Source organism: Felis catus, chromosome D1 (assembly GCF_018350175.1).
Source record: "Felis catus isolate Fca126 chromosome D1, F.catus_Fca126_mat1.0, whole genome shotgun sequence".
NCBI classification, from domain to species: domain Eukaryota; kingdom Metazoa; phylum Chordata; class Mammalia; order Carnivora; family Felidae; genus Felis; species Felis catus.
In genome coordinates, this window is record NC_058377.1 from 26,957,470 (window position 1) to 26,983,398 (window position 25,929).

At 37.4% G+C, this 25,929-nt stretch overlaps 1 protein-coding gene across 5 annotated transcripts in view; it reads right to left on the reverse strand.

The window, feature by feature from the left end:
• The window catches only part of ZBTB44 (zinc finger and BTB domain containing 44), a 79,084-nt gene that overhangs the window by 21,393 nt on the left and 31,762 nt on the right, over positions 1–25,929 (reverse strand). For 4 of the 5 annotated variants that reach the window (XM_023239302.2, XM_023239303.2, XR_006586126.1 and 1 more), the window contains exons 2-3: positions 18,585–19,658; positions 1,436–1,520 (exon numbers count right to left, since the gene is read on the reverse strand). In XM_023239302.2, coding sequence (XP_023095070.1) covers positions 1,436–1,520; positions 18,585–19,602 — 1,103 coding nt within the window. In that variant the 5' untranslated portion in view covers positions 19,603–19,658. The remainder of the gene's footprint in view (positions 1–1,435; positions 1,521–18,584; positions 19,659–25,929) is intronic. The other variant, XM_045038530.1, reaches the window with a different exon arrangement.

The following is a 25,929-nucleotide window of genomic DNA, read 5'->3' on the forward strand; positions in this document are numbered from 1 at the left end:
GTTGTGTACTTTTCCAGCCTCATTTCTTCTCATATTCCCCAAACATACCATATACCAAGCAGTTCCTAATAGTTCTCTCTCAATGTTGTCCTTTTATTCATTTAACTGATGATGATGCTCTTTAGAGATGGGTATGACTGGATAAGCGAGGTTTAGAAGGGGAGTTAGAGGTCGTGGCCATGTTAAGTCTGAAATGCCCTTATATATCTATGTGGAGATAGATATGAAGCAGGGAGGGACAACTCTAAGATAATGACCTGGGATTTATGGGCAAAGAGATAAGGATTTGGCAAACTTTTTCTGTAGTAGGGCAAACAGTAAATATTTTTCACTTTGCACACCACATGATCTCTGTTTCAACTACTCAACTCTGCTATCCAGACAATATGTAAACAAATGAGCACAGCTATATTGGAACACCTGATTTACAAATAAAGGTGGTAAACTGGAATTGGCCCACAGTTCACAGTTCACCAACCTTTAGATACTATTTAAAATACTACCTGGGGTGCCTGGGTGACTCAGTCGGTTGGGTGTCCAACTTCGGCTCAGGTCATGATCTCATGGTTTGTGGGTTTGAGCCCCGTGTAAGGCTCTGTACTGACAACTCAAGAGCCTGGAGCCTGCTTTGGATTCTGTGTCTGATGCTCTGTCTGCCCCTCCCCCACTTGTGCTCTCTCAAAAAAAATAAATGTAAAAAAAAATTTAAAAAACTACTTAAAAGTGATTATTTAGATAGATACTAGATATAGATACTATTTAAAAATGATGGGCCTGAGCAGTTTTAAAATGCCGAATAGAGGCACCTGGGTGGCGCAGTCGGTTAAGCGTCCGACTTCAGCCAGGTCACGATCTCGCGGTCCGTGAGTTCGAGCCCCGCGTCAGGCTCTGGGCTGATGGCTCGGAGCCTGGAGCCTGTTTCCGATTCTGTGTCTCCCTCTTTCTCTGCCCCTCCCCCGTTCATGCTCTGTCTCTCTCTGTCCCAAAAATAAATAAACGTTGAAAAAAAAATTTTTTTTAAAATGCCGAATAAACCTTGTATAGGTGGTCTACTTTATGATGTAATAATGCTACCTCTTTACTCTGAAAGAGAAAATGAGGTACCCAATAAACTACTTATGTAATTCCAAGTTAAAATGTTTGAATTTACAGTTGCAAGTACATCCTCCCCCTTTTAAAGTTTATTTTATTTTTGAGAGACAGAGAGAGAAAGAGAGAGACCAAGAAAGAGCATGTGCAAGGGGGTGGGGGAGGTGGAGAGGGAGGGAGAGAATCCCAAGCAGGTTCCATGCTCAACATGGAGGCAGACTTGGAGCTTGATCCCATGACTGTGAGGTCATGACCTCAGCTTATATGACACTTAACCAACTGAGCCGACCAGGTGCCTCACAAGTACACCCCTTTATAGAAAATGACAGACTATGTTGGTACTAACCGATCATCATCATCTGCATGAGCATTAGTGCTAGAAGTGTTTTGAAGCGTAGGTAACCCTTCAGTGACACCTTCATCTACCGAACCTGTGAATAAAAGGAAAAAAAAGAGGACAGCAGTCACTACTTTGGTATATATAAGCCAAGCTATTAACTGCAATCTGTATCTCCGAGCCCATAAAACAAAGAATATAAAGAAATCTTTAAAAAGAAACTGTAAGACAACAGTCTTATATTACTATTTAAATACTTTTAGGAGTTTCTTTGATAGAAATTTCAGAAACAAGCAAATTCAAATGTAAACAAAAATTCACATAAAATTAAATAATGTTACAACAATCATTTAAGGAAGTACTATCTTTATTTTTGAAAACTTTATTGTGACATAGGACTTACTATACATAGAATTTTTATGTAGAATTAAAAAGACAGCTATAAAGTGAATGCCTCCTTGCGCAACCTCCACACAAGTTCCACTAATACAATGCCAGCATCCTAGAAGTCCCCATTTACCCCTCCCTAATCACAAACCCTTCCTTCCAAGAGGTAACCACTCTCCTGTCTTTTTTTTTTTTTTTTTTTATCATTATTTCATTCCCTTTTTTCTTGTCCCTCTTCCTTTTAAAAGTAATTTTATCTCCAACACATGTACCTATAAACTAGAGGTTGGTTCTTGCTGGAACACAGCCATGAACCATCTAGGGCTGCTTTTACACCACAGTGGCAGAGTGGAATAACTGCAGTTATGACAGAGGCCATGTGGCAGCTAAGTCTAAAATATTTACTATCATGCCCTTTAAGGGTAATTGGCAACCCTCACCATCAACATACAGTTTACTGTTACTGCCTGCAAGCTTTATATAAATTGAGTTACACTATATGTATTCTTATCTCCTCTTTCCTTCAGTATTATGAAGCTTAAACAGTTTGTAATATTCATAATCTATCCATTTCACTCTTAATGATGGGCAGTGCCAGGCTATTATGAACAATGCTGCTGTGGGTATTCTTGTACAAGTAACTTAATACACAATACATACATGCATGCCTTTTCTAGGATACCTATACTTAGGAATGAAATCGCTAGATCATAGGCTACGTTTATCTGACTTCATTAGAAAGTGCTAAACTCTTTTCCAAAGTGATAGTACTAAATTTACATCACTATTTCCAGTGTATGAGAGTTAGGTCATTCTATACCTCATCAACACATGGTACTGTCAGATTTTTAAAATTTTGCTAATTTGGTGGGTGTGTAGCAATATTTCATTTGTGGTTTGTGTTTTATTTCCCGTACTACCAATGAGGTTGAGCACTTTTTCATATATATACTGAACCCCGTGGTGGGTGAAATGCCTGTTTGAGGCTTGTTATTCAGTTGTTTGCTTTTTACTATGAGTTTTTTTTTTTCCTTCGTATTTCAGTAATACAGGTTACAAATATTTTTGCCTCTTCCATGGCTTATCTTTTTACTCTTCTGATGACCAAACATTTAAATTTTATTTTTATTATTTTTTAAAAATAGGATTACTATGTATGTCAAGAGTTTTAACATTAAAAATTTTTTTAATGTTTTTATTTATTTTTGAGAGAGAGCGAGCGAGCATGAGCAGGGGAGGGGCAGAGAGAAAGGGAGACACAGAATCCAAAGCAGGCTCCAGGCTCTGAGCTGTCAGCACAGAGCCTGATGTGTGGCTTGAACTCGTGAACCATGAGCTCATGACCTGAGCCAAAGTTGGACGCTTAACTGACTGAGCCACCCAGGTGCCCCTAAAAATAGTATTTTCCTTTATGGCTGTGGCTTTTTGGTCTTATTTTTAAGAGTCCTGGGGCCCCTGGCTGGCTCAGTTGGTGGAGTGAGAAACTGTTCATCTCAGGGTTGTGAATTTGAGTCCCATGCTGGGTATAGAGATTACTTAAAAATAAAACCTTAAAAGAATAAAAATAAAAATTCTTCCTTATTTCAAATTATCTTATGAAAAATTTTTGTTTTGCCTTTGACATTTAGGTCTTTTTATTATTTTTTTTAAGTTGATTTATTTTGAGAGAAAGCAAGTGTGAGTGTGTTTGTGGGGGGGGGGGTGTGGGGGGGGGCAGAGAGCAAGAGAATCCAAAGCAGTTTCGGCACTGTCCATGTAGATCTCACAGACTCGATCTCACAAACTGTAAGATCATAACCCGAGCCGAAATCCAGAGTTGGACACAATGGACTGAGTCACCCAGGTGCCCCTAGATCTTTTCTTTAATCCACTTGGAGCTGATTTCATAATCAACCACATTTATCGAAGTCTGTCTTTTCTTCTCTGCTCTGCAGTGCTCTAAGTGCTCTCATGCATGGGTCTGTTTCCAGGTTCTCTATTAGTCTCAACTTATATTAATGCCAATCTTTAGTTACTAGAGCTTTTTAAATCTTGGTATCAGGTAGACCAGCAAGTCTTCTCATCTTGTTCATTTGCTTCCTGAATAACTTGGCTATTCTTGGCCCTTTGCATTTCTCTATACATTTTAAAATGAGCTTGCTAAACATAAATGGTTAATAATCATTCTATTCCCCCCTCTCTATTAGTTTGGAAATTACATAATCCTTCCCCCTTTTTTACTGGTTACTTTAGAAATTAGACATGGGGCGCCTGGGTGGCGCAGTCGGTTAAGCATCCAACTTCAGCCAGGTCACGATCTCACGGTCCGTGAGTTCGAGCCCCACATCAGGCTCTGGGCTGATGGCTCAGAGCCTGGAGCCTGTTTCCGATTCAATTAAAACGTTGAAAAAAAAATTAAAAAAAAAAGAAATTAGACACATAATTATCAAAGTCTCAGTTAAACAAAACTTTTTTTATTATAAATTTTTTTTTCAACGTTTATTTATTTTTGGGACAGAGAGAGACAGAGCATGAACGGGGGAGGGACAGAGAGAGAGGGAGACACAGAATCGGAAACAGGCTCCAGGCTCTGAGCCATCAGCCCAGAGCCCGACGCGGGGCTCGAACTCACAGACCGCGAGATCGTGACCTGGCTGAAGTCGGACACTTAACCGACTGTGCCACCCAGGCGCCCCTAAACAAAACTTTTGAACATTAAGGATCTTAGGACAGTTTAAATCCAATTTCCACACAATCTTATTCTGCAACTTATGAATTATTGAGATTCAATAATAAGATTCAATAAATTATTGTTACTCTTTTATGCAAGCAGCATTTACCTACATTTGCCCATTCACTTCTTCCTTCACTCTTCATTCCTTCTTATATTAGACCTTCCATCTGTGTTCACTTTGTGTCTGCCTGAAGTCTGTCCTTAAGAATTTTCTTTTGTGAGGTTTTGCTGATGAATCCTGTTTCTGTTTCTTTGAAAATATCTATTATTTCAGTTTCATTGTCAAGAGCTATTTTTACTGTGTGTAGACATCTAGACTGGCCGTTATTTTCTTTTAGCACATTGAGGATATTATCTCACTGGTTTCTGATGCTATTAAAACGTCATACTTCTGAAGATAATGTCTTGTTTTGTCTTATTATTTTCTAAATTTTGTCTGTAATACATCTAGGTTTGTATTTTTATTGTTCCTATTTGAGATTTGCTGGCCTCGAATCTATGGATTGATGTCTTTCATCAATTTTAGAAAATTCTCATTCTCTCTTCTCTTCTTAGGATGTCATCAAACCTCTGTTTGCATTTCCATAACCCTTATCCTCTTCTCCACTGTAGTTTCTACCATTGTCACTGTGAAGGTTAATTTTGTGTATCAACTTTACTGGGCTAAGGGATGCCTAGATAGCTGGTAAACCATTATTCCTGGGTGTGTCTGTTAAGAACATTTCTGGAAAGACTAGCATTTGAATTGGTAGACTAAGTAAAGAAGATACTCCACCACAGTGGGGTATCATCCAATCTGTTGAGGCCAGAATAGAACAAAAAGTCAGAAGAGTAAATTTGCTCTCTCTCCTTGAGCTGGGGTATCCATTTTCTCCTGTTCTTGGACACCAGCACTTCCAGTTCATGGGCCTTTGGACTTGGGACTTATACCATCAACCCTCCAGTTCTCAGACTTTCAAGATTTGTATTGGAATGACACCACCGGCTTTCCAGGTCTAGCTGGCAGATGGTGGACTGTGGGACTTAGCCACCATAAATACGTGACTGAGTCCCTCCTAAGATATCTCCTTCTATATACCTATATATACCTATTGGTTCTGTTTCTCTGGAGGACCCTAAAATACAATACAGTCTCTCTCTGGGTAGCATTCAGGTGATTTGTTTAAATTTATCTTCTGATTCATCAATTCTCTCTTCTGCAAAATCCAATATGCTGCTAAAAGGTTGACAGAATTATTTTGGTTACTTTTTTCTTTTCTAGAAGTTCTATTTTATCCCCTCAAATGTGCTACAAGTTTTTTATAGTATACTGTTGTCTGTAATTATTGTTCAAACTTGTTTATTTCATTAAACCTAGTAAGCATATTTATACCTGTGCGTGAAAACTACACCAATTTATTTCTGCTGCCTGTTTTTGTTTTCCTGTTGGTTATCTTTCTGCCGTGTTTCCTTGTGTGCCCTGGTTGTTTTTCACAGTGGTTACGGCCCTTGAAAAGGACTTGTAGAGGAATGATTTGCTTAGGTGAAGATGCATATACCCTGTTCCAGGGAAGCTTTGTTTGCTTCTTCTGCTAGGTTCCTGGAGGGCACTACTTAAACAAATTCAATGAAATTCCCTGGCCTCCTGGTGCAAGGAATAATCGGGATCTAAATCTGCAAGAAGGCTGGTCACTGGCCACAACTTCTCAGGGATATGTTTTTTACCCCTTTTCCTTTCCATCTTCTGGTTTGCTCACTGCCAAGGCAGCTGTTTCTACAGTCAGTCCCCTGGAGACTGGAGGAAGGGGAACAGGTTTAGTTGTAGTGGGAAAGTCCTTTGGGGTCCCTACTTAGTGTAGAGAAACTTTTCTAAGACTTCACAACTTTAACATGCTCTGGGCCTTAACTTCTATTTGCCTTGCTCTTTTAGTTGATGAACCAAAGCCAATTTGTGTTCTGACAAATGTCTTAGGAAACAACCAGTTTTAGTGCTCTGACATCCACTTACCTCTCTGGGTTGTGCTCCCTCCATCCCAAATTTAACCTGGTAGGTCCCTAATTATCCTTTCAAATACTTTCAAGGTAACTTAAGAAAAAAAAAAACAAAACCCACATTGCTGTTTTTAGTGGGAGGGGAGATCAAACAACCTAGCCTGTTCAAATCAGAGACTGAATTTGTCAATGTATTTATTGTATGCTGTTTCACCAAATGAAAAACCTGAGCTTGCTGAAGTTTTAAGAGCAAGCATGCTTTTGCTTGCAATATTTTAGTGAAAGCTGAACTGAACTAATTGTAAGTTTGCATAATACAATATACATGTGGATATTTAATAAATATCATCTGTTAATAGACAGAATGAAATTTCCTTCTGATGAAAACTTAGAATCCAGTACTTCAATTTTCCCCTTTGGAACACTTGAATTAGTTGACATTACTAGGAAATGAATACATTTTCCACTTAAATAAAATTTTCCAAAAAAAAAAAATATAACCTAATCCCTTTTGAGGCATCCAAACTTACTTTAGTAAGGGATCTGTGCTAGAAAATTTGTGACAATTTGCCTTGACTTCTTAAAAAAAGAATACTAATATAATTTGTTTCTTGATGACTCATAGCAATCATCAAGAACACCAATTATTATACTATGTTCTAATACACTGATAAAATTTTTGAAAGGAGACAGGACTATGTGCATTTACATTCATCCCTAACTGCATCCATATTCTTCCTGCACACCTCCTCCTCACCCCTCAACCTTACCCTTACTGGTGTGTTTAGCATTTCTGCGCATGCCTTTTTCTTTCTTTCTTTCTTTTTTTTTTTTTGAGAGAGAGAGAGAGAGAGAGAGAGAGCGCACGCACACACACAGGTGTGTGAGTGGTAAAGGGGCAGATAAGAGAGTCTCAAGCAGGTTTCATGCTCAGCCCCGACATGGGGCTCAATTCCACAACCCTGAGATAATGGCCTGAGCTGAAATCAAGAGTCAGAGGCTCAAATGACTGAACCACCCAGGTGCCCCAGTGCCTGCTTTGTCTTTTTCTCTTTCCCTTACTATCAAAGACGTTTATGCTTTTCCTTATGCCTACTTATCCAACTTATTCCAAATCCTTCTGATTTTTTTTTTTAAGATTTATTTTTGAGAGAGCATGCATGTATAAGTGGGGGAGGGGCAGAGAGATAGGGAGACAGGGGATACAGAGCAACAGCGCTGACAGCAGCAAGCCTGATGTGGGGCTCAAAACTCATGAACCCAGAGATCATGACCTGAGTGGAAGTCGACCACCCAGGTATCCCTTTTTGATTTGTTTTTAATACAGCTTAGGAGACCTGATATTGTTGATTCTGTTTAAGAAAAGTTCACTTGTCAATATTTCCCCATTCTCACTTTTTCCTTAAAGGGAACTAAACATTAACATTTCAATCTGTCCTAGGATAAAAACTGGAAAATTCCCAGTATTTGGACCTGATCACCATGGACACACACAGAAAAATCTACTTTATAGTAGTATTCTGCAGTTATTCAGAGTGCTGGCAATATTAAAGGTTACAGGCAAAGACCTGCAAATAAAGACTGGAGGTTGTGACTAGGGCAAGTCAGGAAGACTGATCTGACATTTGCTCCTCACAATCAGATTACACTACTTCTAGGAGGTAGTGCAGTCTTGGTGAGGTGGAAATAAAACCCACTCTGCTCTGGACTGATTCTAGCATTGTCAAGAGTTTGCTTAAAATGCTGGTCAAGAAGAACTAAAATGCAGTATAAGATACATCTAGTAGATGTTTCCTCTTAAAACAGGTATCAGTAAGATACCTCTAAGAGGTATGACATAGATGAACCCTGAAAATATAGGGGCACCTGCCTGGATGGCTCAGTCTGACTTTGGCTCAGGTCATGCATGATCTAATGGTTCATGAGTTTGAGGCCCACATCGGGCTCTCTGCTGTCAGCAAGGAGCCTGCTTAGGATACTCTGTCCCCTCTCTCACTCATGCACTCACTTTCAAAAATAAACATAAAAAAAGACAAAAAAAACCCCCCAAACCCCCAAAAATATTACAGAAAGTGACAGAAGCCAGTCAGAAAAGACCACATATTGCATGATCCCATTTATATGAAATACCTAGAATAGGCAAATCTACAGAAAGTGTATTTGCATTTGCCTAGGGCTAGGGTGAGACTAGGAGGGAGTCACGGCTAAGAGTTATATGGCTTAACAGGGTTTCTTTTTAGGGTGATGAAAATGTTATAAACTTGTGGGGGGGGGCGCCTGGGTGACTCAGTCATTAAGCATCTGACTTCAGCTCAGGTCATGATCTCATGGTTCATGGGTTTGAGCCCTGCTTCTGGTTCTGAGCTGACAGCTTGGAGCCTGGAGCCTGCTTCAGATTCTCTCGTGCTCTCTCTCTCTCTGTCCCCCTTCTGCTTGTGCTCTCTCTCTCTCAAAAATAAAATAAAATGAGGCGGCTTCGTGGTGCGCAGGCGCACTGCGGAGACCGTCATTAAAAAAACAAAAACAAAAACAAAACCAAAAAAAAAAAAATAAAATGATAAAATAAAGTAAAATAAAATAAAAGGTTATAAACTTAGACTGTGGGGGGTGGTTGCACAACTTTCTGAATACACTAACAGCCACTGAAGTATACACTTTTATGGGTGAATTTTATATGTAAGTTGTATTTCTTTTTCTCTTCTTTTGTTTTAAGTAGGCTTCACACCTAGCATGGAGCCTAATGCAGGGCTTGAACTCACGACCCTGAGATAGAGACCTGAGCTGAGATCAAGAGTTGGACACTTAGCTACTGTGTCACCCAGGTGCCCCTTTGTAAGTTTGTATTTCAGTGAAAAGAAAACTTTTTTCAATGAAGAGGTTTTAAAAAGGGAAAACCATATAAATATTTTTTCAATTTTGTCTTTGTTTCCCTGAACACTGCTCTGCTTACTTTCATATGCCCAGAATCAGGTTTTGTCTGGTTCCTGATCAATGACAACTGTCCTTTAGCCAAGCCCTGAAATAAAAAGTTACACAAGCATTATTCTTATGGACCATCATAATTCTCAACAGGTTGTCTCAATCCAAAACTGCCATCTCTTCTAGGTCAAACATCTGCTTCCTTTATGTTTCTTCTCTGTAACACCAACTAGTACACTTATCTCTCAGCTGACACAATTCTACCAATGACAATTTGGAGCTGCAAGTGGCCATTTTGGGGGGAGCTTCTGACATAAACAAGACTGTTCACTTGAGATGCATCAACACTATGCAACACTGGAGTGGGGATTTTAAAAGGTACTGCCGTGGATATTTCCAATGTGTGCCTTTGCTGTCACTGACACAACCCTGGTAAAACCTGGATATAGACCAGGGCACCTGGGTGGCTCAGTTGGTTAAGTGTCCGACTCTTGGTTTCAGCTCAGGTTATGATCGCACGGTCTGTGAGTTCGAGCCCTGAATCAGGCTGTGCTGACAGCACGGAGACTGCTGGGGATCCTCTGTCTTTCTCTCTCTCTGCACCTCCTCTGCTTGCTCACTCTCTCTCTCAAAACAAACGTTAAAAAAAAAAAAATACAGATGTCCTGTTCCTTAAAAAAAAAAAAAAAAAAAAAGCATGGCTACAGACCAAACAATGAAGTACACTTTTAAATACCTCCAAATGAGCAATCAATTTGTTCTGGTTATTGTTTATTTTTAGGGCAGACTGAGGCTTACAATGCTAAAGAGCTATGCTGTAACGGTGGGGAAAAATTACTAGATTTTGTATTCCTGAGTGGGGAAATCCCAATTTATTCTCTAGTAACGGGACCACACATTCACTGGTATTATTATTGAAGAATTCCATAAATTTTATATCTTACTCATACTCTCCACTGTCCTTATCATCCACAAACTTCAAGAAAAATGAGGAGAACAAATATTAAGCAGTCAAAAAAAAAGAAATCTTGTCATTTGTGACAACATGGACTGACACAGCATTATGCTATGTGAAATCAGAGGAAGACAAATACTGTATGATCTCACTTATATTTTTTAAAATGTTTTTATTGAGAGAGAAAGATAGAGAGAATGAGTAGGTAAAGAGTAGACAGGGAGAGAGAGAATCCCAAGCAGGCTCTGCGCTGTCAGATCATGACCTGAGATGTAATCAAGAGTTGGACAGTTAACCGACTGAGCCACCAGGCTCACTTATATGTGGAATTTAAACAAACTGAGCTCATAATTAACAGAGAAGAGAAAAGATGATGCTTGCCAGAAGCAGAGGGTTGGCAGGGTGGGAGAAATAGGTAAAGGTGGTCAAAAGTATGTATACATTTCCAGTATAAAATAATTAAGTCATGGGGAGGTAACGTACAGCATGGTAAGTATAGTTAATACTACATTGTGCATCTGAAAATTGCTTAAGAGAGGTCTTAAAAGTTCTCATCACAAGAGAAAAAATTATGTAACTATGTGTGGTGACAGATGTTAACTAAACATACTGCAGTGATCACTTTGCAATACATGCAAATATCACATGATTATATAATGCTGTACATCAATTATACCTGAATATTAATAATAAAAGAAAATATCCCTGGTCTAAATTAAAAGTTTTAACAGACCAAAAAAACGGGGCAAAGAACCCCACAAGTGGAATGCTAAAAAATTGAATACCAACCATGTTTACTGTTTTCTTACTTCAAAACAAAACAAAACAAAACAAAACAAAACAAAACAAGGGAGTAAATGGATTCTAAAACTATAATCATCAAAGCACTTAAAAACCCTCAAACTTCCACAGCCCTAAGTATGGTAATGCTTGATAGCAGAAGAGCCTTGATAGCAGTAAGATAAATCCTCTTTTGGACCCACAAGTTATCTCCTTAGGAGTTAATAACAGACTACCTTTTACAAGTGGGAATTTCAGTTTAAATCTTAGGTTCTAACCTTTGCCCAGCTGATATGAATGAATACTTTAAGAGATTTGCAACTTTATCACAAACAAGTACGAGCTGCATTTTGAAAACATTCACCAAAGAAGCTTCTGAATGATTTAAAATCTGTGGGGTTTTGTTCTTCTGGAAAAGATGCCACCAGAGAAAATTTGTCACTGAGTATCACGTAGAAAGGAATTGATAAGGTATTAACAACTGATTTAGCAGTAAAATTTCAAGGTGTTGTTCAGTAGATTCACATTTCCTAACTTAGAACGACATACATCACATCCTTCAAACTACTATACATCCGTTCCTTCTGAGGGATTCTCCAGAAGATACAGACTTCAAAAATGAACAGCTTTTTCCAAGATTAATTTTCTGATTCTTCAGTAGTCTTTTCTATCTATCCCTTTATTACTAATCACCACCAGTCCTGTCTATTACAACTAATGTGATTTCTCATCTTTATCCTATTGTTTTTGACTCCCTAAGATCTCATTTTGTCACTTAAGGAAAAACAAAACTCATAGGTTTTTCTGGACCAGAGCTACTCTTTTTTTTAAGTTTATTTATTTATTTTTTTGGGAGAGAAAAAGATCACGGGTGAGGGAGGCCCAGAGTTGGGGGGGGGGGGCAGAGGATCTGAAGCAGGCTCTGCACTGACAGCAAGCACAGAGCCCAGTGTGGGGCTTGAATTCACAAACCATGAGATCATGACCTCAGCCAAAGTCGGACGCTTAACCAACTGAGCCATCTAGGTGCCCCTTTAGCTACTATTTTAAATTTAACAGATCACTGAATCCATTATCCTCTGTCTGATCTGAAAAAATTTAATATTCCTTTAAATATGTCAGAAGGTAGCTTCTCTTTTAATGGCCCATTGTATCATATTATATCTCAGCTCTGAGCCTTGTGAAAAAAATGTTCCTTGATCTGACATCATCAAAATGCTTCTGCTGATGTCATTACAATCCCATCATCAAGGCCTATTCAATCAGAAAGACACTAATACTGGGGCTATCCTGTTTCTGATAGTCAGAGCTTGTTCTCTTCGGAGACACTTCAGCCTAGTTTGCAGAAACTGTTTTAACTTCAGCCAAGGAATTTGTCCATTTTAAGGAACATAAAACTGACTCACTTCTGTCATAATGAATGATACTTATATTAGCCCAAACTCCCCACCAGGGAGGGGCAGAGAGAGTGAGACACAGAATCCAAAGCAGGCTCCATCCACGCTCTGAGCTGTCAGCACAGAGCCCGATGTGGGGCTCGAACTCATGAGCTGTGAGATCATGACCTGAGCTGACGTTGGACGCTTAACTGACTGAGCCACCCAGGAGCCCCAAGGAATTTGTCCATTTTAAGGGACATAAAACTGACTCACTTCTGTTGTAATGAATGATATTTATGTTCCCCAAACTCCCACCACCAGGATACTACTTCTTATGTGAACATAGGGTTTACAGGTGCCTGCTGCACACTAATTTACCTTGTGTATTTGGGGTAACTGTTAGGGATTTTCAGATTTTAAAACTACCACATCAAACTGTTCAACTACGGTATGTTCCTGGTGGTCTTTTGTTGGAAGGCACTGACATACTTAATAGACAGGTATTACTATCCTTACCTTATATTATGGAAACTCAGTGAGGTTAAATGACTTGCTCAAAGTCACACATCTACTAAGTGGCAGAAACCAGTAACAGAATCTAGATCTGTCTGACTCCAAATTCTAATTTTTAATCATTAGTTATACGACTTCTCTATATGTTCAGTGTTGTAATTCTACCTGTAATTCTAGCTGCCCACTTCAAACTAATTATTTATTCACTACTGCTGAGAAAAATGTCACATTACCTCTCAATATTCTGACCCCTGTAACAATCACTTTACTTTTAATGGCAGATTTTAAAATTTAGGAAAAACTGAATTCCTTTAACATAGCAAACTGTGGACTTTCTAGTACTATTTATTTTGTCTTTGATACATGAAGATGATACTTCAAGACAAATAATTAAAAAGCCATATTATGAATTCTTTCTCACTTATATTTTTCTTAAACTATACCAGATATTGATGACCACCTTTTTGAGTACCAGGACTCAACCTAAATTTAGTAGTCTTTTTTCTCTTTTATTGCTGTATTTATTGATTCTCTAAACTGGGGGTGTCCGATTTTACAACCCTATGCTGTGCAACTGGCAATAAAAGGAACTTAAAAGAACAAGTAAAATCCTATATGGATTAATTTCATGGATAATCAAATTATTACTTCAGAATTTTGTAATAATGGATGTATTAAATATTATATTCTCAGTCCCTAGGAAAGACAAACTACTTTTAGATATCTTCTTATAAATTAGTAAGTAAAAGTAAATACTCTTATGAAGTATTCTTACGGAATATGGAAAAAAAAAGTACTATAAACATTTTTCCTTACTCCTGCCTACATACTTTATTTTTTTTTTAATTTTTTAACTTATTTATTATTTGATTTATATCCGAGTTAGTTAGCATACAGTGTAACAATGATTTCAGGAGTAGATTCCTTAATGCCCCTTAGCCATTTAGCGCACCCCACCTCCCACAACCCCTCCAACAACCCTCTGTTTGTTCTCCATATTTAAGAGTCTCTTCTGTTTTGTCCCCCTCCCTGTTTTTATATTCTTTTTGCTTCCCTTATGTTCATCTGTTTAGTATCTTAAATTCCTCATATGAGTGCAGTCATATGATATTTGTCTTTCTCTAATTTCACTTAGCATAATACCCTCCAGTTCCATCCACGTAGATGCAAGATTTCATTCTTTTTGACTGCCAAGTATGTGTGTGTGTGTGTGTGTGTGTGTGTGTGTATATATATATATATATATATATATATATATATATATATATATACCACATCTTCTTTATCCATTCATCCATCGATGGACATTTCTGCCCACATATTTTGACTGCCTACTATAGCAATTTAACTTTACTGTAAGGCTTTGTTTTATTGTATAGATTTGAAGTTAAGATAGGTTAATTGAGAGTGATTACTACATTTACTGTGAAGGCAAGGAAAACAGCTTTTAGATTATTTGACTACATGATATTCAGATCATAGTTACTCACACGTCAGCTTTAATAGAGTCTACATCTTTGAGAGTATATATTGGAAGTAAATTATATAACTGATAGGTATATTCTACTGAAGTTCCTAACTTCTCTTAATCATGTTAGTAAGATAGAAAGGCAAAATCTGAACTGATTAGATATACTTGAGAGTGATAAAATCAGACTATTTCACATGCCTAGTTACCAAGATATTAAGATTAATATTTGGTTTCTAAGTTCTAAGATAAACGATTAAAACAGTAATATTCAGGTACACCTGGGTGGTTCAGTTGGTTGAATGTCTAACTCTTGATTTTGGCCCAGGCCATGATCTCCTGATTCATGGGATCAATCCCCGTGTCAGGCTCTGCGCTGACAGCATGGAACCTGCTTGGGATTCTCTCTACTATCCCCCTCTGCCCCTCCCCTGCTAAGTAAATAAATATACTTAAAAACAGTAATATTCATTAAATAGTTAATTATTCAGAAAATGTTGAGGACTAAAGACTAGTAATTTAACAAAAACTCATATGAACATATAGCTAACATCTCCTGCCATCAAATACATTACTGAATGTGTGTTCACTTGAACCCTTCAAAACTATCTTGACTCATGTCCATCAACAGATGAATGGATAAAGATGTAGTGTGTGTATATGTGTGTACACATATACACACACAAAGCAATCAATACTGCTCAGCCATTAAAAAAGAATGAAATCCCACCATCTGGAATAACATGGATGGACCTAGAGGGTAAAATGCTAAGTGAAATAAGTCAGAGAAAGAGAAATACCATATGATTTCACTCATATGTGGAATTTAAGAAACAAAACAAAGGAAAAAAAAAAGAAAACCGAAAACACTCTTAAATATAGAGAACTGATGTTACCATGGGGAAGGTGGAGGGGTAGTTTGAGTGAAATAGGTAAAGGGAATTAAGAGTACACGTATCACCCGAGGCGCTTGGGTGGCTCAGTCGGTTGGGTGTCCGACTTCAGCTCAGGTCATGACCTCATCATTCTCGAGTTTGAGCCCCCCGTCAGGCTCTGTGCTGACAGCTCAGAGCCTGGAGTCTGTCTCAGATTCTGCGTCTTCCTCTCTCCCTCTGCCCCTTCCCTGCTTGTGCTCTCTCTCTCAAAAATAGGGTACATGTATCATGATGAGCACCATGTAATGTACGGATTGGTGAATCACTATATTGTACCCCTGAAACAATATAACACTATATGATAATTATACTGGATTTAAAATAAAAAAAAAAAGAAAGAAAGAAAAGAAAATATGACTTGATCCAAATTCAGGAATATGATCTTTAATTGGTGCTGTGGGTAGAACTGTGTCTCCCTAAAAAAGATATATTCAAGTCCTAACCCCCGATACCTAGGAATGTGACCCTATTTGGAAATAGGGTCTTTGCAGATGTAATCAAGTTAGACAAGGTCATCCTGAGTAGGGGGGCCCTGATACAAGAAATGGTGTCTTTGTAAGGTAAGGGAGATTTGATGCCAAAAACACAAGGAAGGCACATGAAGACAGGTATAAATCAGGGGGATGCAACTACAAGTTGAAGAAAAGCAAGTACTAGTAACTGCCAGAAGTTGGAAAGAGGCAAGAAAAGAATCCTCTACAGACTTCAAAGGAGCACGGCCTTGCTGACACCTTGATTTCAGACTTCTGGCCTTCTGAACTACGAAAGAATAAACTTCTATTGTTTAAAATAATCCAGTTGTGGTACACTTTGTTGTGGCAACACTGGGAAATTCATAGAGTGGGTCAAAATTCAAGAAATCAACAAAGTTAATACAGCATTCCTGGTTCTCCAACCTTTTGGAGAAATCCTCATTATTTTTTATTGGCTTTTCTTTTCTCCCTGAAGATAGCTATTTCTTAAGGATCAGTCCTTTGGTTTTAGCTCTTATATATATTTTTTCCTTGAGATTCATTCGATCACTGCTAAAAGAAAAAGACTCAGGGGCGCTTGGGTGGCTCAGTTAGTTAAGTGTGACTTCAGCTAGGGTCATGATCTCGTGATTCATGGGTTTGAGCCCCACATCCAGCTCTGTGCTGACAGTTCGGAGCCTGGAGCCTGGAGACTGCTTCGGATTCTGTGTCTCCCTCTCTCCCTGCCCCTCCCCTGTTCATACTCTGTATGTCTCTCTCTCTCAAAAATAAACATTAAAAACAAAAAGTTAAAAAAGAAAACAAAAACAAAAAACCGAAACTGGAAATCTTCAGTCTTGATTTCACCAATCTTCCTTTTTCAACTGCTTTGTAGCATAACATTACTTGGACCATCACCCAAGCATAATTAACCAAATTGACCTTGTTGACTTATTCTTAAAACTAGGTTCCCACCTTCTTCCAATGATTTTCAAGTCATAGTAACTGAATTTCATAGACTCCTACCCATTATATAATTACCAATATTTTTTGTACCATTCACTAAGAAAAAGTAACTGTAAAAGATTAATTATAATAAGACATTTCTATTTAGATAATATGAAAAATTATGACAAAAATCAATGAACATAAAATGTTATCACTATTTTTCTAGTCACCTAGAGGTCTCTAACCTTTCCCATTCCCTCAATCCCTATATTCAACATCATGAGGTAGTAATGATTCTCCCTTTATGAAGTCTCTCAATCTCTTAATATCCATTGTCTTTATAGTTTTACTCTAAGCATCTTCATTCATACAAAAACAACTAGTGTAACTGGTTTCTGAGACTGTCTCTGTCTAGCCAACCTCCACTGCATACCAATACTAAATTAATTTTCCCAACTATCTGTAAATGTGTTATTTTTATTCCCTTTAAGGTAGACTCCTTATCACCACTAGGATAAAATTCAAACTTAAATGGCCTAGCTGTGACAGACACTGCTAGTTGCACACAATATCCATTCTCCAATTTTGTTTGAGGCAGTTATATACCCACTGAATATACATCTTCTCAAATTCCCTTATAGCTAGGGAAGACCACATGACATAATCTGGCAGAAGCTTTTTAGGGATTTCTGGGAACATCTGTGCTTTTCTGACACAAGCACTGCCCCTTACTAGAATATGAGGCTAAAGATGAAGCAAACATCATGTAACCATGAAGCAATAAATTTATCGATGAAACTGACCAACTAAGGATGGTGGATTATAAATATACAAGGGATACAAATAGACAAGGAACCTAGGCCAATGATTACACTGTAAAGCCACCATACCAGTCCTGGACTTCCTACTTCTGAACACTTTATGGGATAAAAATAAAATCCTGTTTGGTCTAAGCCACTTTGAAGGGATCTGTTATCTGCAGTTGAATGCAATCCTAACTGAAACTTGTGTTTAGACTCTTCACAATATGCTCAACTGCTCATTTTGTCTTCTCTCATTATTTCCAATACTTGAAGGCTTCCATACTTTATTCACATTATTTTGCACTGAATTTGCCACTCACCAAACAATGCAAAGGTCTTCCACACCTCTGTGCTTTTATTCAAAGAAATGTCATTCCCTTTCCTGGGCAAACTTGTACTTACTAACTAAAATACATCTCGAATATATTAGTGTTAACTTGCTCTTTTTGTGGTGAAGCCTTAACACTTTGTTCATATCTCCAGCCTAGTGCTAGATTTACACATCTGCTTTCTCAATTAGACTATTAAATCCTCAGTTGCAGAGACTATGTCTTTTTTATCATGTATCCCCAACGTTTGGCACATGGTAAGTTTTCAGTAAATATTTTGAGAAAGAATAAAACACTAACTGGATTTTTAAAAACTGGTATATTTTGCATTGAAAATAATTCACAATTCATATGTAACATAATCTGCCTTTATCTCATCAGAAATCGTTTAACTATTCTCTCTCGTTCCCAATCCATAACTTGTAAAAAAAAAAAAAAAAAAAAAGTACTAATAGCATCTAAAAAAATCCAGTTATCATGTTTTATTCTTTTTAATGTTTCCTATAGGATCCAGCGCAAAACTTTGATCTAAAAGATACTTAAAAATGCTCATATTGACTTGAAAAACACAGAAAAACATCATGAAACACACAGAAGACATTATACCTATAGAGGAAGACTGTGGACTAATCAGAAGGTCTTCTTGGACTTGTTCGCTTCCCGGCACTGTCTGCTGATCACTCAGTGAACTCTGAGATGCACTGACAGGCTGAGACACTTCCTCATGGACTTCCTCATCACTTAACCTTTCTACTTTGACCCGGACATCTTCTTCGGTACCCAGTGGCAAGGCAGTTTTTGTGCTCTCACAAGTCACATAATCAGCCATTCTTCTACCTGTCTCAGATGGGCCGGGTAATTCTAAAGTCCGGGTATTTTCTACCTGTTTAGACTTATCAGGCTGAATCCTTCGATCAATTCCAAAAGGAAAAGTCCAGGGAAAAGCTAAAGAAGAGTCAACTGGTTGATTTCTATTTTCTGAGTAGGAAGCTGAAGAATTCAATACCTGGGGAGAACTTGTTTGCGTGCTACACTTCACAGGACTTTCAGGAGACATAACAATGTAGCTTTTGCGCTTTCTCCGGGATTCTCGGCAGACAGGAATGGTTCTTTCTACCACACTGCACTCTGAAGACACAGGAGAAATACTTCCATCTCGGGAAGTAAAATTGCAGTTTGAGTTATTTTCTTGTCCAGCATCTAGACCCTTTTCTGATTGGCTGTTGGGTGTATTCCATAAAATGCTTGATTTCATGAACTCTGAGCAGGTGCTAGCAACACTGAACATTTGCATATAGCTGGCTGCAGCTAGAACATCAATGATATTTTCTGTGTTAATTGACAGAGTGGCTGTGTACGCATATTCTAAAAGGGGTATAAAGCCAGTTACTGTAACATGATGCAAATCCAACACATTCTTGTTCTCATCCTCTGCTTGGCCTACAAGTTTGGTGCGAAAGAAATCACTGCAAGCTGCTAGTACCACCTTATGTGCCCGGAAGATTTTGTCCTGGACACGAATAGTGATATCACAAAAATGTCCATCATTTCGCAGCATATTTAGCTTTCCAAGCATTTCCTGGCTGTGGGAAGAGGAGCTATGAGTAAATGTTTTCACACCCATCTTTTCCTTCCTCTTCTACAGATGCTCTTCAAGGATGCAAATGAATCAGAAATGTCCTAAAAAATATATAAAATAAGCATTAATTGATAGTTTAGTGGTTGAAATAGAAGGTGGTTTACTTTATTTTCATGTAGCCACTGTGTTAAATAAAAAAGCTGAAGGATGGTAGTGAGAAAGTTCAAGGTAGAGAATATATTATTTTCTCTAACATTCCCCCAAACTCTCCTATCAGTGGAGTCTGTGAGCTAATGTTTAAAGGAGCTGGATAGTTTTAAATAATAATAGTTTGTATATAAGACAATTAAAGAGTGTTTTCTATATGTCAGACACTGTTCTAAATGCTTCACATTTGATAATTTAGTTGATTGTCATCGCTCTGTCAAGAAGTACATCATTACCCGTTTAACAGAAAAAGGTTAACTATCTTGCTAAAGTCAGAAAGTTATTAAGTGGCAGAGCCAGGATTCAAATCCAGACAGGCTGGTTCCACAGCTTACCCTCTTAACATCGATGTTATATATATACTGCCTCTCTTAGGCTATAAAGTGAATAAATATAGGTGGTTAAGACTTCAAGTTTTAGAATGTGATAGGTCTGGATTCTTTCCTCAACAATTCCTCCATGGTTATTTCAGGATTAAATGAAACAATATATACTGTGGTTAGCACAGCATTTGGCACTTTGTGAATGCTCAACAAATGAAACCAGTTATTATTGTTGTATTATTTATATTACTAATACATTAATAATTTATTTATATTACCAATACAATGAAACAAACTTTCTGGAAGTAAATTTATTTTAAAAAATGGTTAGAAATCAATCAGTTGATTGGATTTTCCCTTAAAAAAAGAAGTTAGTTTTGCCTTGACAAGATTTCACATTTATTTACTAAAAATACAAAAAACTGATACTCTCAAATAGTTTTAAATTAGCACATCTAATAATGCTTCAGTTTTTACAGCACTTTCTCCCTAACCTCTTTTTACACCCTCTATGTGAAGTCAGGAAGGCTTATTATTATCCCCTTAGTAAAGATAAGAAAGCTAATGCTCAGAAAAGTTATGTGACCAATGAATGACAACCAAAGCGACGATCTGGATCCTTTGACTCTTAGATCACTGTACTTTCCCAGTGTAAAAAAATATCAACAATGTACATCAGTCATTTTATCTGTGATAAATAACTTTTTTTTTTTTTTACTGTTAGTACTGAAATAAATGCAAAACAAAGCCAATTTGAAGAAATACTTATTGTAAGTTGTCTCTAGGTAAAAGAAGATTTCAAATGCTTCAAAAATACAACCATCAATTTTAAAAGATGCTACAGTTGATGAATCTTTAATGGACCTGGAAAAATGTTTGCTTCTGAGTATTAAATGAATGCACAATTACTGACATAGAGTGAACACTCAATAGTAGTTATTATTATATATTTAGTGAAAAACGTGATGAAAGAGTATTTGTATCTATGCCACACACACAACGTAAGAGAACATGAGGTCTTAACCTGAGATTCATGAGTTCCCTAAAGGAACTGTATACAGGTCCTTCTGAAACTGTATACAGAATAATGTATCATATTCAAATGGAATGTTCATCATCTTCAAAGGAATCATTGGTAGGAGTATTTACTGGTATTTATTCGAGTATAGGAGTATAGGAGTATGGAGTATAGGAGTATTTATTGGTAGGAGATATTTATTCCCTCTGGTTTTATTTTTTTTTTTTTTGCACATTAAAAATTTTTTTCTTAAAAAAAAAAAAAACCAAAAAACAAAACTCCAGCATACTGCTACAAAACCAGGGTTTCAGGTACTCTTGGTTAAAACTACGAAGTCATACAGGGTAGGTCTACCTTTTCCTTCCCCTTGAAAAAGCCTTCAAAAATGAAGATGGCAATCACATTCCATTCTTTCCTATGATTTCTCTTCTTCAAAGATCCCTAGTCCCTTTAAATGCTCCTTAAAATTTGCTTGCTCTCTTTGCTGTCAACAATCTTCACTTTTTAATGTTCCTTTAAGACTGGTTCCCAGGGGGGTGCCTGGGTGGCTCAGTCGGTTGAGCGTCCAACTCTTGATTTCAGCTCAAGTCATAACCCCAGGGTCATGGGATCAAGCCCTGCGTTGGGCTCTGTGCTGGGCATGAAGCCCGCTTAAGATTTTCTCTCCCTCTGTCCCTCCCCAGCTCTCTCTCTCTCTCAGGGAAAAAAAAAAAAAAAAAAAGTGGTGTTCAGAACTGTACACAATATGGCAGGTATGGTAGGATTATAACTGAGCATAACTTTACTATTTTCACCTCCCTTGTTTTGGGCACAAGTATTAGTAAGACTGAATCAGGATTCTAATAGTCAAAATATAACCAATTTTATTCACATTATTGAAACCTTAATAGTGGATTCAAGAGATGTGAGACACTTTATCATGTGAAGGGAGGTACACAAGTACAAATAAAACACTGTCTTTGACCTCAATAAGCTTACAGGCCTCATGAAAAAGACATGTTCCTAACCAAGGTACAAAAGGTGTGCAGCATACACGAGTGAAAGCAACAAATGAAATAATTCTGAATGTACAAGGTAGAAGAGGCATCACTGAGGATAGGGCCTAATGAAAGTAGAATTCTTCCAGGTGATAAAGCATTTGAAAGGAGTTCCAGGCTATCATGGGATCACACAGTGATCTCAATGACTGCTCACCATCATGATGTGCCTCCCTGTGCAATCTATGCATTGTATTGGCAAACTGTTAATGGGCACCGTATGACATTCTAAATGTGAGCATGCACATGACACTAATATAACACTGTATGTCAACTATACTGGAGTTAAAATAAAAATTTTTTAAAAAATGTGAGCATGCAGAAGGCAATGTCAGCTCAAACATCAAACAATCCCATAAACATCCCTTTGAATGTTCTATGCAGATAAATGTGTATGTGAAGGAGAAAAAAGAAAAGAAAAAACCTAAAGCTTTCCAGTTGAATAAATATAAGGCCACTGAATATTCTAACATGGGAAGACAAAAGGTTCAATCTGAGACTCTTTCTTGTCTGATAACAGAAAGGATAAAAGTCATAAAGCCCTTTGTCAAGATAGCCAGGCAAGGCCACTGAAGTAATTATCTGACCATTATCAAAGATGAGTTCAAATACAAATCTACTTTATACACCATTCCCAAAGTCAAATAACCACGACACAACTAAGCAGCTAAAACTGGTCTAAGCAAACCACCGTTTAACATACTTGCTGATTTCTCTCATAGGAATGAAATGGAGAGAAAGAAAATGGGAGGACTATATATAAAGTTTTTCTTTGATTTGCTGAACTATAGTAAACTGGTTTCTTTAAAAGCCTGGCTTATAAAGAGTGCTTGGTTTGATTGGGATCATGTGGTTCAGGGAGGAAAGCACATGCCTTCAGAGCAAGTGACATAGTCTTAATCCAGGGACTATCTGCATGAACAAAGATGTCGAAGGCAGGGAATTAAATGGCATTTGGAGAGCATGTGCACGGGGGTCTTGAAATGAAACCATTTCAATCTTGGTTTGGGTAGAGGCCTCAGATACTGCTGGCCAAAGTGAGATGCAAGTCCACCTATGCAATAAGGTAGTAGAAAACAGTCTTTCAACTTTGAGTTATATTCACCTACAATGTTCAAAGAGTTAAATGTTACAAAAGGATTTTTGCAGACAGTCATCAGTGTGCTTTGAGTTCCAAACCCCATCCTACTCCCTCCTACTCTTCTGCAAGGCAAATGGGTTGAGACATGTTTGCTCTTTGTCTTCAGTCTATGGAAAATGTATGTCACACTTGAAAAAAATCTAAAGGGTAGAAGTCTGATTTAAAGTCTGGCCAAGACTAGGAAGTATGCTTATCATCTCCCAACAGTATATAAAAACAACACAGTAGAGTGGTTGAGAAGGGACTATGGAGCCAGAGTGCTGGGTTTGCATCCTGGCACTGCCTTTATGTTCAGCAGGCTGGTGACCTTAGGCAAGTCACTAACCTGTGCTTTTAACTTCTTCAACAGTAAAAAAAAAAAGGGATAACAGAATACACCTCAGAGATTTCTGAGGATTAACTGGTCTAATATATGTACAGTACCTAGCAGAAAATAAATGTTGTATTAAATATTAGTTGCTGCTGCTTTTATTACTATTAAAGATCTTTTATTCTTACTCAACCCTTGCCTCTCTCAACCTGAAGAGGCCAGAAACCACAGTTAGCAAATGAAGAGGAATAAAAGGACAAAGAGGAGAAAAACCGAAAGAAAAAGGAAGCCAAACAAACCTCACTTTTCACTATAGGCCTATGGTACAACTGAGGTGGGAAAGGAGGGAATCCTTTAACTCTGAGTTAAGTTTATTAGTTCTTGAAAACAGTCAATTCCTGAAAGTAACCAGAAAAGACTTGCCCTTCAAGGAGCCGAAGGAAGAACTTAACACCACAGAATACACTTAAATGGACAATGGAAGACAAAAATAAAATGGATTATGAGTAGCTTCCACAAGTTATGCTTGTTCAATGTAATGGTTACACATATAAACTACAAAGTCTGATATAGCTAGCTGTATGGGAAGAGAGGAAGATGAAGATTAGACTGGGAAATGCCTTGTATACCATGCATTTATGATATGCATCTCCCAATACATGTCTGTGGAAACTGAGTCTCATGATAAATTCTATAATAAAAAAATGACATGGGCTAACATATTTTGGAGATACTGCAATATCATATATTGTGACAAAACTTATGATGAAACTACACTATTTGAAAAAGTCATCCATAATATGGATACTTTGGAAGCCAGAGAGTATAACCTGAAATTTTTATCAATTACGTAATTCTTTTAAAGAAACTTCTCATTTTCCCGTGTGTATATGTATATGAATATGTATGTAGTTATAGATTAAGAGCTCATTCAAAATTCTTGAATAAAATATTACTTAATTCCAATTTATACTAATGTAGAATTCATGCAGCACTTAAAAGTAATAAAATCTATTTGTGTAATAGTTTGCAATTTGAACTAGTAATTCAGAAATAGTTTCCTTCCTGCCCACCCCTCCCTTTTATTCCAAATCCCTGATGAATAGCATACATGCTTATGAAAGCAGTAAGCAGTAGCTGCTAAATCCTATGTGGTCATTTTGCAGTTGGGTTGAAATGTTTTTGACAAATAAGGTATATAGCCTAGTTGTAGAAAAAAAAAAAGGTTTAAGTTAGACAAATCTTAGGTTTTGAATGCTGACTCTTCCAATTATAAGTAAGGAATTAAATCTCAGTCAAGTTACTTCATCTGTCTATTCTTGTTTGCTCCTATGTAAAAGGAATAATGGAAATCACACTTCCAAGACAGTCAAGAGGATTAAATTAGCACAATTTCTGGTATTAAGTAAGCATCCAATACATGTTAGTTACTATTATTACCTCCAGAAAAAGTCAGAATAGAAGTGAAATGGAGATCAAATTTCATGTCTACTCTATTTATGACACAGATCATATCTTGAATTATGTTTATTTTGATTTAGAGATTGGCTAATAAAAATTATCAGAGGATTTGAGATTAAAATGGAGTAGCTCTTAGCATATAAAGTGAGATGGCTGCCTAAAGTGATAAAAGAAAAAGTGATGAAGACTGCTAATCTTGAAACTAATTTGGGAAGATGGGAAAACTTAATATTTAATAAGAATTTGCATGTTTAAATACTGACACATTTAAAACTGGACACTACCTCTCCCAATGATACTAACAAGGTTTTCATTATGTGAAAACTGAACTGAGATAATTTCATTTCAATCCTATATCCTAATTAAAACCAATCAAAGAAAGAAGGTTACGGAAAGGGACACTGATTTTAAGATGCCTCTAAGAAAAGGAATATCCAGCTGGAAATATATGAAGTTGTCTATACCAGGTGACTATCTACTCTGTAGCAGATGTTAACAGTAGGAGCTTTAAACCTGTTATCACATATGACGTAAAATGATAATCCGATTTTACAGAGGAAATTGAGACTTGGGATATTGCTTTGCTCAAGGCACTTATGTTTGTTTATGCCACTGCTAAGGACCTAATGAGATCTTATTCAATAGGTATGAGTAGCCATTGGGGAGTAGTATAGTTATATCTACATTTTTTTTGGTTATTCTGATGGCAATTCAGAGGGTAGATTTGAGGGTAGCTATCGTTAACAGTATGAGTATATGATAAAATAAAGCACCGAGGATAGAGAAAATACATCTAAGGAATATTTGGGAGGCAAAACGACCTAGGCATGATTTCCTATCAGGGATCAGGTAGGGGAGTAGCTAGGAGAGAAGAA